This window comes from Haplochromis burtoni, unplaced genomic scaffold, assembly GCF_018398535.1.
Source record: "Haplochromis burtoni strain Fernald_Lab_line unplaced genomic scaffold, NCSU_Asbu1 Contig_1071, whole genome shotgun sequence".
Lineage (NCBI taxonomy): Eukaryota > Metazoa > Chordata > Actinopteri > Cichliformes > Cichlidae > Haplochromis > Haplochromis burtoni.
This window is the reverse complement of record NW_024583432.1, coordinates 23,343-43,116: the sequence shown is the minus strand read 5'-3', so window position 1 is coordinate 43,116 and position 19,774 is coordinate 23,343. Positions and strand designations below refer to the sequence as shown.

The 19,774-nt window shown below is 36.9% G+C and overlaps 2 protein-coding genes and 1 long non-coding RNA gene across 3 annotated transcripts; all 3 read left to right on the top strand.

Annotated features, from left to right (window-relative positions):
* The first annotated feature begins 660 nt into the window (after positions 1–660).
* LOC102308702 (C-C motif chemokine 3-like 1) lies at positions 661–2,965 on the top strand. Its single transcript, XM_005951625.2, has 4 exons — positions 661–1,050; positions 2,421–2,547; positions 2,624–2,682; positions 2,776–2,965. The coding sequence occupies exons 1-4, from the start codon at positions 933–935 to the stop codon at positions 2,847–2,849; spliced, it is 378 nt and encodes a 125-aa protein (XP_005951687.1). The 5' UTR covers positions 661–932; the 3' UTR covers positions 2,850–2,965.
* A 3,465-nt stretch (positions 2,966–6,430) lies between these two features.
* Positions 6,431–8,644, top strand: LOC121813038. Its single transcript, XR_006053476.1, has 3 exons — positions 6,431–6,592; positions 8,045–8,298; positions 8,394–8,644. It is a non-coding gene; the product is annotated as an uncharacterized LOC121813038 (long non-coding RNA).
* A 2,326-nt stretch (positions 8,645–10,970) lies between these two features.
* On the top strand, positions 10,971–13,857 carry LOC121813037 (C-C motif chemokine 20-like). Its single transcript, XM_042216480.1, has 4 exons — positions 10,971–11,082; positions 12,974–13,106; positions 13,177–13,235; positions 13,327–13,857. Exons 1-4 carry the CDS (start codon positions 11,013–11,015, stop codon positions 13,350–13,352), a joined length of 288 nt encoding a protein of 95 aa, XP_042072414.1. The 5' UTR covers positions 10,971–11,012; the 3' UTR covers positions 13,353–13,857.
* Positions 13,858–19,774: the final 5,917 nt, after the last annotated feature.

Sequence of the window (19,774 nt, the reverse complement as noted above, 5' to 3'; positions counted from 1 at the left end):
CACCTGCTGGCCTCCACCACTTGCTAATGTTACTGAATCTGTGGAAGCACCGCCATAGCCACCACCAAACAACTGAGTTAGTTTTACACACCGGCCAGCATCTGGCCAATCCACCACCTTTCATTGTTTATAACGTTACAAAAAAAAAAAAAAAAACATCGGCCCATAAAAACGAAAAATCACCATCGGCCCACTGAGTAAATGCCCAGTATGATCAGTCCAGCTATGGTCGTGCCATCAGTTAACCCTTCGCGTGCCTAGGATTGCCGACCCCTGATCTAGCTGGACAAGCACAGAGATGAGTCCACTGTCAGAGGCCATAAGAAGATTATTGTAACCTTCACTAAAGCTGTTTCTGTGCTGTGATGAGCTCTGAAACCTGACTGAAACTCTTCAAATAAGCCATTCCTCTGCAGATGAGCAGTTAGCTGTTTGACAACTACTCTTTCAAGGATTTTTGATATGAAAGGAAGGTTGGAGATTGGCCTATAATTAGCTAAGACTGCTGGGTCTAGAGATTTTTTGAGCCAACATCAAAACATCAAACATCACATAGGGAAGACAGGTCAGAATAGGTAACATTTAAAAAAGTAAAATAAAATACACAACATCGGGTACAGGAGGAGAAAAAAAGGACTCTACTCAGATGAGTGGGTAATTTAGATTCGTCAATAATCACAATGCACACACTGTTGGCATCAATCAAGCTGTAGACCATAAGACATGTCTGTGCATTTCCTAATGTGAGGCTATTTCTCGGAAAGCTTTCAGCAAGCAGTTGGCGGTTTGAAATATTAAAGTTTCTCTATTTAGAGGCGGAGGTGTGATTATGATACAACCACACACACAAATAAACACGTATTAAAATAACCCGCCGTCACTTCTTTTTCCTGCAAATCTTCCTACCCTTACCAATAAATATCCAAGCACTGATGAACTTTTTGTTACAGCCTGATCAGCAAATCGGACCACCGGTCAAAATGTCTGTGAAGATCCTCTCCATCACTCTCCTCCTGCTCTCAATGTGTGTGTGCTGCCACTCCTCTGAAGGTAACTGTGCTCTTACTTTCCTAAAGGACAAAAAGAGAGAAAGTACGTAAAACTGATTACACCATTGACTAAGGCGCCTAGCTTTCTTTGGTTTTATTGGAAATGACTACTCTGTAAGGACTCTCATAGTTTCTTTTACCATTAATCTTTATATCAGTCACATTCTTGTTGGTTAATCATCATGATATTTAAAGTATACATATTATGTATGAGGGTGAGAATTTCGGCCATCCGGGAGGGGCTCAGAGTAGAGCAGCTGCTGCTCCACATCGAAAGGAGCCAGCTGAGGTGGTTCGGGCATCTGACAAGGATGCCTCCTGGGCGCCTCCTGGGTGAGGTGTTCCAGGCACGTCCCACCGGGAGGTGGGCCCCGGGGCAGGACACGCTGGAGAGATTATATCTCTCGGCTGGCCTGGGAACGCCTTGGTATTCCCCCGGATAAGCTGGAGGAGGTGGCTGGGGAGAGGGAGGTCTGGGCCTCTTTGCTTAGGCTGCTGCCCCTGCGACCCAGCCTCGGATAAAGCGGATGAAGATGGATGGATGGATATTATGTTTCCATAACTTACTATGCTGGCACAGTGTGAAGTGGTTTCTTTCAAGCTAATTCACTCTCTAGGCAGATGTTGATGCTGTTTCTGAGTGAACAGGACATAGCCTCAGTTATAAAAGTAACTACCAGAATAGTGAGAATATGTGATTCACAACTTCAGAAAATCGGACTCATGAAGCTGTTTTTCATCAAACTCAAACAATTATTGCACACTTTCTGTAAATCAAATAAACTTCATTTCACTTCTCAAATATCACTGTGTGTGTCTCCTATATGATATATTTAACTGACATTTTTTATTGTAACAACCAACAATTTATACAGGAAAATAATGACTATTAACAACGTTATCCAAACTTTTGTATCCCACTGTATAATGATAACCACTGCAGCCAAAAAGAGTGCCTGACGAGCCAAGTTGTCAGTAAGCTGTTAAGGCTCGTCTGTACACTGTGTTCGTGTTTTCCTCCGAAACAATAAGTTACGCTGGAGCAGCCTTTCAACGCCTCTCTCTGTCTCTCGCTAGCAAAGTTGACCCAGACAACAAAGTAAAGCTAGTTTTTGGCTACGAGCCCGACACGGAACCCGATGTATTGGCCAGAGGTCCCTTTACTACGGTTCGGAGCTGCGGACCTGTTTTATATACGTGCGGCATAGTTTTCTATGCGAGATCACTGCAAAAAGTACCTAATGTTGGGAACAAAAAAGGCCATTAACTTGCATGACTAATATTTGTTTAATGGTCACATTGGCATTCACTTTGATTTTCATAAAGACTTTTCTCAATCCAGAAATTAATTTTTAACCTTCTTCCTCTCAGCTCATCGTCTTCCTACAGTACCGCGACCATGCTGCACTGCCGTCACCCAACGCGATTCGAGCACTAAGGTGATGGGACAAACGTATCGTGAGCAGGCTAGATCAGGTCGCTGTGTGAAGGCTATAATGTAAGTCAAAACATGTTGTCCTCCAGAAAAACATAAACACATACAATCTGTATGACCTTCTCTCTTTTATTTCCAGTTTCAACACAAAGGAAGGACAGCTTTGTGCTGATCCAAACGCTCAGTGGGTCAAGGATCGTAAGTCATAGAAATACAGACACACAGAAATACATAAAAAAAATATTTGCAGAGAAAATCTGAAGCTCTCCTTTCTCTGTCTTTTCTCTACAGTCATTGCCAAAATGATAAAGTTGAACCTGTCTGCTACATCAGTATTTTCACCATCTTTAAAGGCAAGATGGTGAACTCATTGGAGTTCTGGCTTTGTGTCTTTTTTCTTGCTCATATATGAATTTCTTGTTGTGTTTTTATGTGTTTACACAAAGTACATTTTGGCTTTAAAAAACTACATGAAAATAAACTTTTGTTTTATAGCACCAGTTTGTTCTTGTTGTTTGAATGCACACCAAATTCATAAAAATATCCTGATACATTCCCAGAATTAGATTCCCTTGGTGTTTTCAGTTGAGCTCAATAATCTAGTATTATGCACTTTTATTTGAGTTACGTTTGCCCCTTAGGGGTCCTGAGACAGATTGGCATGGGTTTAACAAACTGGTGGGACAATCCTTGGGGATATGCTTACGATAGCTAGGATGGTATCTGTGCTGTGTTCAGCAGCAATGCCAGGCTATCCGACACTTCTACTGGGGAAGTAGCACCAGCCCTAATGCAGCATAGCCAACTCCCATTTTGTAATGAAGGATAGATTGTACAGAGTGAGGCGTTACACTCCCACTGCAGAGAAACACACCCAGTTTTTGGAGCCTAAAGCCCACTGGGAATTAATCTTCCAGGCAGCTCATTATAACCTGATATCTGGTCACAGAGGATATGAGAAAACTCTGGATCGAGTTAAAGGTCAATTGTATTGGCCAGGCATTCCAGGAGATGGGTGTCAGAGGTGTGCATCCAGCCTGGATAGCAGTTAGTAAACCAAATGACCATTCCAAAGGGCCTTTGTGTCCTGTTTGAGTGTATTGGTATGGACCTCATTGGGCCTATTTACTGGCATGCACAGGGCTATTGTTTTGTTTTAGTAGATCGTACACAATACTCTGAACCAATTAGAATGTAGAGATACTCAGTGACCATTCATCTGACCAATAAAGGAGGCACATTGAATCTAATTGGACTAGTATATACTATGCTGACATTGATGAGCTAGTGGAGCTGAAAAAGACCTTGAAGTCCATGATTCATACATTAATTCAAGAGGGTCGATGCCACTGGGGTCACTGGCTAGAACCTCTGTTGTTTGCAGTGCAGGAGGTGACCCTGGCTTTCATGGGATTTTCTCCATTTGAACTCCTGTTTGTCAGGAAACCTCAGAAACATCATATGTTAAATCGATACTAAGATAGCGATTTGGGTTGGTATGTGGGACTGTAGACTTAGATTTATAAAGTTAAATGCTAATTATATGATATGCGAGTAAAAGTAATGTGAGAAGCAGTGCAACAAATTACTTTCGCTTTCGAGTCCTTAAGTAAATGTTTTTATTAATATGATACTTATAAATATACTTATTGAATTATTAAGTTTAATCTTCATTTAGCAGTTGTACTGGAGAGTTAGACACTCACACCATCAAATTAAGGAACATGTCTCTTACAAACCTATTTCCTACTAAATAAACAGGAAATATGCTTTTGTGGTTGTCTTATCTTTGGTTTGACTATTTCTACAAGTGTAGTTTAAACAGGAAGTAACATAAACTCAAATATGTATTACCATATCAGATAAAGAACGCAACCTAAGAAAAAAGTGCATAAACGTTTGTGGGAACAAGCAAAATAAGAAGAAAGAGGAATGGCACAAAGCAAGTTTCACAATCATTAAACTGATTATGTTGAAAGACTTTCATGACGGGCTTTTTAAGGCAGGTATGTACACTAAACCTTCCTCTTGCTGCAAGAAAAATGAGAAAATGGGAACGACAGCAACACGACTTTAAACAACCTCTAATTATTCCAGTTATGAAGTAGTAATAGATGAGGTAATAACACAAAGTTTCACTTAATTACCAGTTAACAATATAAACCTAACTTAGCCTACAGTTCCGAACACCAGCACCAATCCCTACCCTGATGAGGACTCACATAGTATTGTTTGGATTTTAACTTATGAACACAAAGCTGAACACAAAAAGTTAAGTTACTTCTAGGAGTATGAACAGGTAAAACCTAAGGCTGCACAACTGCCTGTTCATCACTGCCTTTGTTACCTGCTGAAGATCAGCGGCTAGCATGCTCTCAACTTCTTGGCTAGCTTTGTGTTAGCATGTGGTCTGTGCAGATGTTTGCAAAGAGCCCAAGTTATGTTGGCAATTTAATGCAGTTCTTCTGTCCTGGATACAGTTTGCACTTTTCCATACTTTTGTGCTTTTGTGCAATAAAAATAAAAGTAATCTCCATGTCTGTATTCCTCAAAAGCTGTATCACTCTACTGCACCACCAAGTTCCTCCTCCCAAACACAAACTGAAATCAGATGATTGCAGCACAAGTAAACTGGAAGAAAAAAGCATTTTGTTTGCCGATAGCTGCATATAAATCAATATAATTGTAACTGCAAAATAATTACTGAATGTAGTCCATTAACGGGTTACATTGCAGCATTATTGAAAAAATGCAATTCAGTAATGCGGTGTAACATGTTATTTTATAAGCAACTAAAAGATTCCAGAAAGAATGTCATTTGGACAGATGAGACCAAAGTGGGGATTATTGGTGATAATACTCAACACCACATTTGGTGAAAACCAAATACAGCATATAAGCACAAACTCCTCAACTGTCAATCACAGTGGAGGAGTGACTTGAGCTCGCTTTGTAGCCACAGGACCAGGATCCCTTGCACTTATTGAATCAACCATGACCTCCTCTGTATACGGTCAAATGTGAGGCCATCTGTTTGACAGTTAATGTTTGCCTGAAATTTGATCATGCAACAGGGAAATGAACCCATACACCCAAAAACAGCCATGTCCACAAATTTAGGCAGAAATAAAAGAGCGCTGATGCACGAGGTGGGACGTTAGTAGTGCACATCCTGTGTCAAAAATTTTTGACTTTGCATGTGTGTGTGTTGGAAGATTAACACAGTCGACACAAATACTTTTCTGTCACACACTTCCTCCAGAGCAGAGTGTGAAAGTTACCTGATCATCTGCCAAAAGTACACCTAAATGAAATAAGCAATGAGAGCGTTTCACTACTTTGTAAATGGTAAATGGCCTGTATTTGTATAGCGCTTTACTGAGTCCCTAAGGTCCCCAATGCGCTTTACACTACATTCAGTCCTCCACACATTCACACACACATTCACACACTGGTGATGGCAAGCTACATTGTAGCCACAGCTGCCCTGGGGTGCACTGACAGAGGTCCTTTAGTTTTCAGTGAGACTTTAATGGCTTAAACAAAAGTTTAAGATGTGGGGATTTATAGATGAAAAATAAGCAGCCAAACATTAACAAATCATGCAAATGTAAATAGATGTGCATCAGGATCGTTAAGAGGCATCGTGACGCACGATTATTTTTCACTTGAGGCCTGCAAGAGATAAACACTCACAGTTAGTTAAAATGGAAAAACAATAATCAACGTGTGATTTAGATCCATCATTTGTGACAATACATAAACTGTTTGTATCAATTATTTTGTACACTATATTTAAGTGTCTGCAAACTTTGTATGTGTTTCTTTGGAAACAGGCGAGTCTGTTGGTGGTTTGAAACACTCAGATCTCCCTGATAAGGGGCGGAGGTCTGAGATGCCACACCATGCACCACAAGGACTTGTTAAAACACGTCATCAGTTCTGCCTGTGAATGTTCTTGCACTTACCAATAAATAACCAAACACGAATCAACTGATATAGTTTCAACCTGATCAGTGAGCCAGACCACCGGTGAAAATGTCTGTGAAGATCCTCTCCATCACTCTCCTCCTGCACTCAATGTGTGTGTGCTTCAGCTACTCTGCAGGTAACTATGCTCTCACTTTCTAATGGAAAACAAAAAGAATAAAATACATAAAACTGATCACAGCATGACTTTTTCCAACAATGGCTTCTAGCTATTTGTGATGCTGGGGTACACGTCTAACTTTTTGGCGGTTTTATTGGGTATGACCGCTCTGTAAGGACTTGGTTGATTGGTTAAAATTAACAATAATTAAACTATATATATTTTATTTCCAGTGACATTAGAGAATTATGTTTTATGGGGTGTTGCATGCTCGGCATCATTTGCATCGCCCTTTTGACTGTCATAACTCAAACCTTACTATGGTGGCACAGTGTGCAGTGGTTTCTTTCAAGCTAAATCTGTAGTCAGATCTTGATGCTGTTTTCATGGGGTTTTTTCTGTGAGGGGTGTATACATTGTGACCCATTGGTTAAGTGTGATGGTGTGATCTACAAGCAGGAAATAGTGACACAGAGACACAGAGTATAACATGATATGTTGCAGCTATGGGATAATTCTGTTCAGCGTTCAGCTACCTGCACCTCTTAATTCTGTCTTGTATGAGTAAACATTATTAATTTTCAGTATAATCCAGTTTTATTCATATAATATGACATCACAGCAGCAGTCACCTCAAGGTGCTTTAAATTGTGAAGTAAAGATACAATAATACAGATAAAATTATATGACTCCCCATGAGGAAGTAACAGTAAGGAAGTAGCCTCCTGCAGATCCAGGGTCAGGGAGGGGCAACCATCTGTAGGGACCTATAGGGTTGAGGGGTAGAAGACAGTACTACAAACATACTGTGAAAGAGATCCAGAGATTTAAAAATGTGTCATTAAACAGAAAATGATGTTTAAACATATAATAAGTGAGACTCTGAAGAAACACTGAGTGCATCATGGGAAGCCACTAACAGCCTAGACTCTGGAAAGTCATGTTTTTCATATAATAACCGTTGCTAGCAAATTAAGCTTAATGTGTTTTCTCATTTTGATCCTCTGGAAAGGAATTTGGTGTGCTGTACTGGAGAATAAAAGCCAGAACAATCTGAGACTTCTGTTAAAAAGTGTTTATGGAAACTTTCTCAGTGATCCAGGAAACAAACACAAAGGAAACGATCACACACCCTCCATTATAGAAATAATAGAAATGTATATAAAGAGAGAGTATTGACAATATGTGATTCACAACCTCAGAAAAATGTTCATGCACTGTTTTTATCAGAGATATTAGAAGACAGAAACATGGTTTATTAGTTTTCATATCCTTTTTTGCCTCTCTGTGACCTTCATTTTCTGTCGAAGTGTAAAAATAAATGCTTACATTCACATAATTTCAGGTAACATTTGTCTTGTTTTGCGATGTAAGGAGTTTCATCACGTTTTAAACCTGGAGTTAACTTTTGAGTTTCTAATCAGACTTTCTCAGGTCAGATAAATTAGTTTTTAACCTCCTACCTCTCAGGTCCACCTGGTCCTGGAAGTAAACGCCCGTGCTGCGTTGATGTCACTGACATCGATATGAGCCCTGAGGTGGTGGGGGAAACATATCGTGAGCAGGCTGCAAGCGGACGCTGTGTGAAGGCTATAATGTAAGTCAGCACACGTTGTCCTACATACAAACATATACAATCTCTATAATTTTCTGTCTTTTATTTCCAGTTTCAAACAGAATAGGACAACTTTGTGCTGATCCGAAAGCTCAGTGGGTCAAAGATCGTAAGTCATGCTAAAAATAAACACACACAGAAATAAATAATAAAGTATTTACAGAGAAAAACTAAAACTCCTGCTTGTCTGTTTTTCCTCTCTAGTCACTGCCAAAATGAGGAAGGAGTGAAGTCTGTCTGCTACATCAGTATTTTCAGCATTTCCATCACCTTTAAAGGCTTATTCAAACCAGAGCGCTTTCTCAGCCTGACTGTTTCAAAACATTTTTTTTTGTAGATTAATTTTTACTGTGGAGTAAACCTGTATTTTATTCACGCTGTTGACTTCATTGTTTTTTAATAGATAATTGGGGTTCAGGTTGCTTTGTTTTTTTTTTTTTTTTTTTTTTGCTTATTTGTGGATCTCTTTCTTTGCATTATGTGTTTATGTGAAGCACAATGTGGCTGTGAAAAATAATATAAAAATAAACGTTTAAGCAAATATTTTCCTGCTGTTGTTTCAGTGCCCACCAGACCCTCACAAAATGTCACACACATCGCTGAATGTATTCCACTAGTGCTTTAATTGAGGATGCTCACTGAGTAGACTGTCCAGGTTTTTTATAAACCTTTATCTTTTACCAAAGTTCATGCAGCTGACGAAAGAAAGAAGCAGAATTTTAGCAGATGATATATTACAGCAGTGAGCTTGAACTCTGTGTCAAAGATTCAAGTTGCAGTTATTTATATTTCCTATCACCTTAAATCTTCACTCAAAGACAAGTATCTGTGACAGTGTGTATATAGATGTATCATATATAAGAGACAAATATTGTTCTTTTAATTTGTTGGCATTACTAAATTTGGCTCAATGCTTACATATATGTGTAAAAAGCAAATGTACGAGCTGTGATAACTGTGTCTGATAGAATGAAGAGTAGACTGATATATGAAATATTCCTTTATTGGGTGAGAAAATCAGACCATGTCATAACTGCTTTAAGTCATACTGAAAATCCAGATATGTGGTGGTATATGCAGCATGCGAACGCACAACCCTATCCATGAGGTGCAGGAAAAGGTACCTTGACTTTCTGCAATAAACACTTCTGGAACTTTGAACCAATGAGACCAGAGAAGACATTTTTTAGCTATAATGCACAGCATCACATCTATTGAAACTAAACACAGCAGGTGAGCACAAATAGAGCACAGCAACCACAGGAACAGTATTTCAGGGTCAAATGTGAGGCCATCTGTCAGAAAGTTTATGCTTGGCCTGTTGGGTCATAAACTGGGAAATGAACCCAAGTTCCGTGGTCTCTTGTGTTCTGGGGGCCTCTGGATGTCTGGAGTTTTGATCTCCTCCATACCCGCTTCACACCCTGGAGGACGGGGCTGTGGCCCCCCCACACTCCCTAGCAGATCATTACATGGAGAAACCTTTGGAATGCAAGCATGCTGATCCACACAGGTATGCACACAGGTGTACACATGGGTATTCACAGACGCGGACTAAAGCTTTCTTGGCTGCTGCCTCAAAGCACACTGTGCGCTGTCTATCTTGCGTGCTGCACAATATCGTTTATTATTCAGTAACTATTGATATCTATGACTAGCTAGTTTATTGTGATGGTGCTTTGTTTTCTCTATTATTATGTTGCTCTTTGTTGTTTGCTGTCTCCTCTGTTTGTTTTTTTTGTTGTTTGTTTTTTTGTTTTTGTTTTTTTTCTCCATACAGGTGACCCAGGAGTTGTTGTTTCCCCCCCCTTCTCACCGTCTCTTCTCCCCTTTGGTTTTCTTTCTTTCTCTCCCCCTCTTTCTCTCATTCATTCCCCCTGTCCTATTTCTAAAAAAAAAAAAAAAAAAAAAAAAAAAATGACAAAGGATGAACTGAAGCTCTGCCATCACGTAATGTCGCATACTGCTGTTTCTGATGTCATTTAAAAAAAAAAAAAAAAAAAAAAAAACCCAAGTACCCCAAACAGCCATGCCCTCATATTTAAGCCTAAATAAAAGAAATAAAATGTCTAATGCAACTATGAGGGGGGAAATTAGCAATGCATACACAAACCATTTAACATGTGATGTATTTAGTCTGTGTTAGAAACTGTTGATCTTTGCGTGTGTGTTGGAAGATAAAGACAGTCGACATGATCACATTTCTGCCACACATTTCCTGCAGAGCAGAGTGTGAAACTTATCTGATCATCTGCCAAAAGTTAACATGAAAAAAATAAACATTAAGAGTGAGTTCTTTTGTGTTTCCAGGGGTAAAACAGCTTGATGCAAACAAGAAACAATTAAATTTAAATTACGAGCAAAAGTCGTGGGAATTTATAAGAAAAAATAAGCAGCATAAAAGTCAGCCAGTCATGCAAATGTTAATAGATGTACATATAGGCTGTTTAGGGAAATCATGAATCACTGAAGAACAGAAGTCAGTGGGTGATTTAGATTCATTACTCATTACAATGCACAAACCGTTGTTCTCAATCACCAGGCTCTATCACAATCATCACCATATCTGAGTGTCTTTGAACTTTGTGTATATGAGGCTGTTTCTCAGAAAGCTCTCAGTGAGGTGTTGATCGGTTGAAATACTGAATTCTTCCTGATAAGAGGGGGAGGTGTGATATGCCACACCATGCAAACAAATACACAGACCTATAAAAACACCTCATCAGTTGTGCCTGCATGTGTTCCTGCACTTACCAATAAATAGCCAAACACAAATCAACTGTAGATTTTGACTCTGATCAGTGAGCCAGACCACCGGTGAAAATGACTGTGAAGATCCTCTCCATCACTCTCCTCCTGCTCTCGGTGTGTGTGTGCTGCCACTCCTCTGAAGGTAACTGTGCTCTTACTTTTCTACAGAAAAATGAGGAAAAAAGAGATAAAATAGATCATTTGATCGCAGCAATGACTATCTCCAACAATGGCTGCTGCCTGTTTGTGAATAAGGTTCACTTCTGACATTTTGGTGGTTTATTGGGCAGGACCACTGTGTAAAGACCACAAACCTTTACGTCAGTCATATTCTGGTATCTGCTCAGTCTATAATTGTAACATTTTTTATCCAGCATTCACTCTCGACTTCTACCCACCAAGCATTCCTGCAAGCTGTTTTCTGGGCTAAGTTTTGTTAGTCAGTCATGGCATTTTAAAAGGCGTCTTTTACGTCAACATTTAGAAGAAGTCTTGGAGATTTCCTTTTTTTTTAAGTACAACATTCACCTGACTTTTGTGTTCGATTGCTGGACTGACTGACAGCCACACCATATCCATTCACGCTATACTGCTTACCATTAACAATGTTTGTACTATTTATGTTTTCTACTTTTGTTTTCTGTCACTTATGGGGTTATGTCTCACGCTGCGTTGCATGCCAGGCATATGTTGACACTTAAACTATCATAACTGCCAACTTATTAGTGTAGCACAGTTGGTGCAGTGGTTTCCTTCAAACAAATTCACTCTGTAACTAAATCTTACTGCTTCATTTTAGTTTTTAGCAAAGTCATCATTTCAGTGGGTTTTTGGAGGGGTGCATACATTGTGACTCATTGCATAAGGCATGAAAGCAGAAAATGAGAGAGACACAGAGAGAGTATAAGATAATATCATGCAGCTACGGGACAGTATTTTTCACCATTCAGTTATCAGCACATCTGAACTTTGAAATCTATGATTAAACATTTGATATATTAATCATTGTTAATAAATGGAGCTTAATGTTGGTTCCTATTCTCATCCTCTGTAAAAGAAATCAACATGCTTTGTTTGCAAATAATAACAAAAAAAGCAATTTAAGACAGAATCAGTTTGGATTTGTTTGGTACAGCAGATTTCATCTTCAGAACATAAAGACAATGTTTCCCAACCGTTCATATTTCTATTTGATTCAATTTGGTTAAGAAAATAAATATAAGTAAAAATTCATCCTTGCAAAATTCCAGGAACCAGATTCCAGATGATATCTCCAAATGTTGGATCAAGTCTCGCCTCTGTTAAAATATATTTATGGAAACTTTCTGAGTGATCCTGATAACAGCACAAAGCAAACAGTGACGTACCGTCTGTTATTAACATAAGAACATTGAGAATATGTTCTCTATCATACCAAGACTGTCTCCACTCAGTTACATATTCGATATGTAAGACGTATAACTCCCCTTTGGTCACGGCGTGTGGATATTTCAACGTAATCCACCTTTCTCTATCATATCGAGACTATCTGTCCAGCTTCAGGCTGCTTGGAGACGCGTTCTGATCAAACCATCACTGATTTCATGTCTATGCAGCTATTTCATAGGTATGCTGTGGAGCATGGGCAGGCTAGCCGGAGTTTCTTTAAGAAATATCCACATGCTGCACAAATAGGAGTATGTAATATGCTTTTTTAATAAGAGACATTTCAAGACAGAAACATTCTTTAAAATCTGTGCGAGAGCCCTGCAACAGCTAAACTTAATTCTGGGCCAAAGTTGGATTGGTTTTCATTCATTTTTTCTTTGAATCCCAACGACTATAAAAATCAAAGTTAATTAACATAATGCCAAAACTGCCTAAAAAGTGCTTGAGGGTCCTCAAGTGATGAGAACATTGATTTGTTCCACTTACTTGTTGATTGATTTGGACAAAAAATGCCTGTGTACTGTAACATAATTTCAGGTCATATTAAAAGTCATCTTCTGTTTAGTGATGTAAGACAAATCAGTTTTTAACCTTTTATCTCTCAGATACTCGAGTCCGTGGACCTGGAAGTAACCGCCCGTGCTGCGTTGGCGTCGACAAAGACAATAGGACTGCTGAGGTGGTGGGAGAAACATATCGTGAGCAGGCTGCAAGAGGACACTGTGTGAAGGCTATAATGTAAGTCAGCACTTGTTGTCCTACATACAAACATATACAATCTCTATAATTTTCTGTCTTTTATTTCCAGTTTTAACACAAAAAAGGGACCACTTTGTGCTGATCCAAAAGCTCAGTGGGTCAAAGATCGTAAGTCGTGCTAAAAGAAACACACAGAAATAAATGCAAAGTATTTACAGAGAAAAACTGAAGCTGCTGCCTGTCTGTTTTTCCACTCTAGTCACTGCCAAAATGAAGAAGGTGTGAAGTCTGTCTGCTGCATCAGTATTTTCATCACCTTTGAAGGCTTATTCAAACCAGAGCGCTTTCTCAGCCTGACTGTTTTAAAACATTAATTGATCAGGTTTTATTTGTCTTTTGTTTTTTGTGGGGTTTTTTTCTTATTTGTGAATCTCTTTCTGTGCATTATGTGTTTATGTGAAGCACAATGTGGCTGTGAAAAACAATACAAAAATAAACTTTTGCATTATTGAGCAAATATTTTCCTGCTGTTGTTTGAATCGCCTATTGCATTCCACTTGTGTTTCAACTGAGGATGCTCGCTGAGCAACACTGTCCAGGTTTTTTATAAAACTTTTACCCAAGTTCATGCGGCCCACGATCAACATAAGTGGGTCGGCCCAGTGAAAAATCTTATTATATGAAAAAAGCACAATGAAAAACTTCATCTCAGTTTGCCAGTATGTTAAAGAAATACTCCTTTAGTTAATCAATAAAATGTATCAGCACAATTCTCCAGACAGAAAAGTTTTGTTATTTCACAGAAAATATCTTATTTTTTTCTCTTTTTTTGGACCCATTGTGAAAAAGAAATTTCTATAGTAGTCTTTTTTTTAAATGTTTGTCTGCTTCTTAACTACTTTGATGTAGCATGAACGGCCATGGGCAGGTCTGTGACAGAAGACCTGGAATTTTTGTTGTGCAGACTCTTCCTCTGGGACTCATGTTGAAGATCATGGGATCGAACATTTAAACTGAGGGGTGTTACAGCCCAAAGCTGCTGGGCCCCTTCCTTTGGTTAATCGTTTTTGTTATAATTAGCTTACGCAGCCCCCTGCTGGAGATGGCTGGACCTTCTCAGGCTGCCTTCCTAACCCAACTGCTCCAACCACAGCAGAGCTACTTATAAACTCACCTTTCTATCAGTTTAATTTTGTTTAACTGCATATTCTATCCCTGAGATATCTCCATATAAGAAAATGAAGTCGAATTTTAGAATTTTAGCAGACAGCAAGATATGTACCAGGCAACCAAGCTCTCCTCATCACAGAAACTTGCTCACACAGCACACTATAAGACACAGGGCTAAATGCCCAACTTGCTTGGAAGCTGGAAGTTGGTCGGGCTGCTGGTCTGGACGGGTCCCAATTTATAGCCTCATTTAGTCTTCCACCAATGTTCAGCCTCCACCTGTAGCTTACACAAGCACAAACAACACAGAGAAAGAACAGCACCACCCTCAGGTGTGAGGAACACAAACAACACGTGACCTAGGTCATAACAGATGACACAAAACTTTTTTGCCAGTAACATATCTGAAGCCATTCTACTCTGCAAGGCCATCAAAGAACTAACATGCAGTTGTTAGTTGCTTGAAGTTTGGGAGGGTGAACATCAGGTAAACTACAGCACAGATTCTTTTCCATACAGGGGAGAGTTTAGCTCTTTGCTTTCAATCACTGCAAAACCACCACATGTCAGCCCTTCTGGTGGTATGGTTAACAAACCAGTCCTTGTGGTGAAGGCTACTGCCTTGTGTCACATCATAGATGTACCAGCTTAAGCCATGCAGTCCCGACATTGCCGATTCCTGTAAAAACAGGTGCTATTACTTGGATAGTATTTAGCATTTGGAGGGGTTTGTGGTTATTTATTGCTAAGTGCAGGAACATCCGAAGGCAGGGCTAATGCTATTTTTTATAGGTCTGTGTAGTTCAGTGTGCATCCACCCCTTATCAGTGAGACTTTAATATTTTCAAACCACCAACATCATGCTGAGAGTGGGTTTCAAGTAAGATATTTGTATATTATTCATATCGCCATATAGCCCAATTTACCTGTGCAGGGGCTCAGCTGGTTTGGTGGACGGAAGCATCGGCCTGGTGTAACTGGCTCCCGATGTGGACGTAACTAATGAAGGACGACGGAAGAGCCGCAGCGTTTGTGGGGTGTGGAAAACTTTCTGTGCACTTGCCCCAGATGGAGCAGCCGCAGCCATAGCCAGTTAGTTATTCGGGCATGTGTGTGAAGCGCCGAGTGTATTGAAGAAGAGTTCTTGTTATTGCAATTATTAGTTAGGACTTGAGAGTCTTTGTATTTTTTTATTCATTATTTATGTTAATCAGAATCAGAATCAAAGAAACTTTATTTATCCCCAAGGGGCAATTAAGATACAACAGAGCAGCATGACATTAAAAATAAGGTCAGGGCATAAACAGGTAATAAGAGATAAAAAATATTAAATTATAAAGTATATATATCGTTTTAAAATTAAAGTGACTGAATAAGTGAACAAATAACTTTAGTGACTAAAAGTGAATATATAAAAAGAGTGTAGAGTAGTTTATGTTTCTGGTGTGGGAAATGTATCGAATAGTATATAATTATAAATTAAAATAATAAATAAAAATAATTAATAATTATAAAATAAAGAATTTATAAAATATATATTATAATTAATATAAATAATTATATAATAAAATATTATATTATTTATTATAATATTAAAAATAAATTATAAAAATAAATATATGATAATATAAATAAATAATTAAATAAAATATAAAAAAAAAATAAATATTAATATATTATATAATATAAATATAAATATAATAATTATAAATAAATAATATTATATTAAAAATATTAAATAAAAAATATATTATAATATTAATATTATTTTAGTAATAATATATATATAAATATTATAAATATTATAAATTTTATATAATAAAATTAATGATTAATATTATATAATTGATTATAAAATATATTATAAATATTTATAATTATATAAAATAAAATAAATAAATAATTATAAATTAAATATATATATATATATAATTAAAAATAATAATTATATATAATATATAATTTTATATATAAATTATAATAATAAAAATTATAAACTTAATTAATAGTTATATTATAAATAATAAAATTTATTATAAATAATAAAAATAATATTAATATTATTAATATAATAATAATAATAATAATAATAATAATTAAATATATATATATATAATATATTATAAAAATAATAAATTAGTTATAAATTAACTATTATTAATTATATATTTCTTATAATTATATATAATAATATAAAAAATATATAAATAATATAAATATAATTTTTATTATATAATTTATTTGATAGAATATTTAATAATTATTATTAGATAATTTTAAATTATTTTATTTAATATAAATTTCTAACTCCAATAAGATCATTTCCCACACCAGAAACATAAACTACTCTACACTCTTTTTATATATTCACTTTTAGTCACTAAAGTTATTTGTTCACTTATTCAGTCACTTTAATTTTAAAACGTATATATACTTTATAATTTAATTATTTTTTATCTCTTATTACCTGTTTATGCCCTGACCTTATTTTTAATGTCATGCTGCTCTGTTGTATCTTAATTGCCCCTTGGGGATAAATAAAGTTTCTTTGATTCTGATTCTGATTAACATAAATAATGAATAAAAAAATACAAAGACTCTCAAGTCCTAACTAATAATTGCAATAACAAGAACTCTTCTTCAATACACTCGGCGCTTCACACACATGCCCGAATAACTAACTGGCTATGGCTGCGGCTGCTCCATCTGGGGCAAGTGCACAGAAAGTTTTCCACACCCCACAAACGCTGCGGCTCTTCCGTCGTCCTTCATTAGTTACGTCCACATCGGGAGCCAGTTACACCAGGCCGATGCTTCCGTCCACCAAACCAGCTGAGCCCCTGCACAGGTAAATTGGGCTATATGGCGATATGAATAATATACAAATATCTTACTTGAAACCCACTCTCAGCATGATGTTGGTGGTTTGAAAATATTAAAGTCTCACTGATAAGGGGGGATAGGGTGAGGGTATTAGGGGTGAGTGAAGAGGGGGGGGGGGAGGTGAGTGGGGGGTGGGTCCTAGGGGGTGGGGTAGCATGATGTTGGTGGTTTGAAAATATTAAAGTCTCACTGATAAGGGGTGGATGCACACTGAACTACACAGACCTATAAAAAATAGCATTAGCCCTGCCTTCGGATGTTCCTGCACTTAGCAATAAATAACCACAAACCCCTCCAAATGCTAAATACTATCCAAGTAATAGCACCTGTTTTTACAGGAATCGGCAATGTCGGGACTGCATGGCTTAAGCTGGTACATCTATGATGTGACACAAGGCAGTAGCCTTCACCACAAGGACTGGTTTGTTAACCATACCACCAGAAGGGCTGACATGTGGTGGTTTTGCAGTGATTGAAAGCAAAGAGCTAAACTCTCCCCTGTATGGAAAAGAATCTGTGCTGTAGTTTACCTGATGTTCACCCTCCCAAACTTCAAGCAACTAACAACTGCATGTTAGTTCTTTGATGGCCTTGCAGAGTAGAATGGCTTCAGATATGTTACTGGCAAAAAAGTTTTGTGTCATCTGTTATGACCTAGGTCACGTGTTGTTTGTGTTCCTCACACCTGAGGGTGGTGCTGTTCTTTCTCTGTGTTGTTTGTGCTTGTGTAAGCTACAGGTGGAGGCTGAACATTGGTGGAAGACTAAATGAGGCTATAAATTGGGACCCGTCCAGACCAGCAGCCCGACCAACTTCCAGCTTCCAAGCAAGTTGGGCATTTAGCCCTGTGTCTTATAGTGTGCTGTGTGAGCAAGTTTCTGTGATGAGGAGAGCTTGGTTGCCTGGTACATATCTTGCTGTCTGCTAAAATTCTAAAATTCGACTTCATTTTCTTATATGGAGATATCTCAGGGATAGAATATGCAGTTAAACAAAATTAAACTGATAGAAAGGTGAGTTTATAAGTAGCTCTGCTGTGGTTGGAGCAGTTGGGTTAGGAAGGCAGCCTGAGAAGGTCCAGCCATCTCCAGCAGGGGGCTGCGTAAGCTAATTATAACAAAAACGATTAACCAAAGGAAGGGGCCCAGCAGCTTTGGGCTGTAACACCCCTCAGTTTAAATGTTCGATCCCATGATCTTCAACATGAGTCCCAGAGGAAGAGTCTGCACAACAAAAATTCCAGGTCTTCTGTCACAGACCTGCCCATGGCCGTTCATGCTACATCAAAGTAGTTAAGAAGCAGACAAACATTTAAAAAAAAGACTACTATAGAAATTTCTTTTTCACAATGGGTCCAAAAAAAGAGAAAAAAATAAGATATTTTCTGTGAAATAACAAAACTTTTCTGTCTGGAGAATTGTGCTGATACATTTTATTGATTAACTAAAGGAGTATTTCTTTAACATACTGGCAAACTGAGATGAAGTTTTTCATTGTGCTTTTTTCATATAATAAGATTTTTCACTGGGCCGACCCACTTATGTTGATCGTGGGCCGCATGAACTTGGGTAAAAGTTTTATAAAAAACCTGGACAGTGTTGCTCAGCGAGCATCCTCAGTTGAAACACAAGTGGAATGCAATAGGCGATTCAAACAACAGCAGGAAAATATTTGCTCAATAATGCAAAAGTTTATTTTTGTATTGTTTTTCACAGCCACATTGTGCTTCACATAAACACATAATGCACAGAAAGAGATTCACAAATAAGAAAAAAACCCCACAAAAAACAAAAGACAAATAAAAGAAATGTTTTAAACAGTCAGGCTGAGAAAGCGCTCTGGTTTGAATAATCCTTTAAAGGTGATGGAAATACTGGAAATACTGATGCAGCAGACAGACTTCACACCTTCTTCATTTTGGCAGTGACTAGAGAGGAAAAACAGACAAGCAGCAGCTTCAGTTTTTCTCTGTAAATACTTTGCATTTATTTCTGTGTGTTTCTTTTAGCACGACTTACGATCTTTGACCCACTGAGCATCTGGATCAGCACAAAGTTGTTTCCTATCTTTTGTGTTAAAACTGGAAATAAAAGACAGAAAATTATAGAGATTGTATATGTTTGTATGTAGGACAACGTGTGCTGACTTACATTATATTTTATTATAAATATATATTTTATATATATATTATTATTTAATTATTCAATATTAATTTAATATTTATTTTTATTTTTATATTTTTTATTATATTAATATTATTATATTTATAATTTATTTTTTTTATAATATATATATTATTATTATTATCTTTATTTCTTATCTTTTATTTATATTATATTACGTTTATCTAAATATTATTTTTATTATTAATATTAATATTATATTTTATATCTTTTCTTATATTTTATAAATATATATCATTATTATTAATTTATCTTATAAAATATAAATCATTTAATTATCAATTTAATATATTTTATATTTTTAATATATATTTTATTTAATTTTATAGATTATTAAAATTATTTTAATATTATTATAATCTTCTAATTTATTATATATTAATAAAATTATCTTATATATAATATATCTTTTTAATATTTAATCATAATATATATTTATAATATAATTATATATATATATTAATATAATTA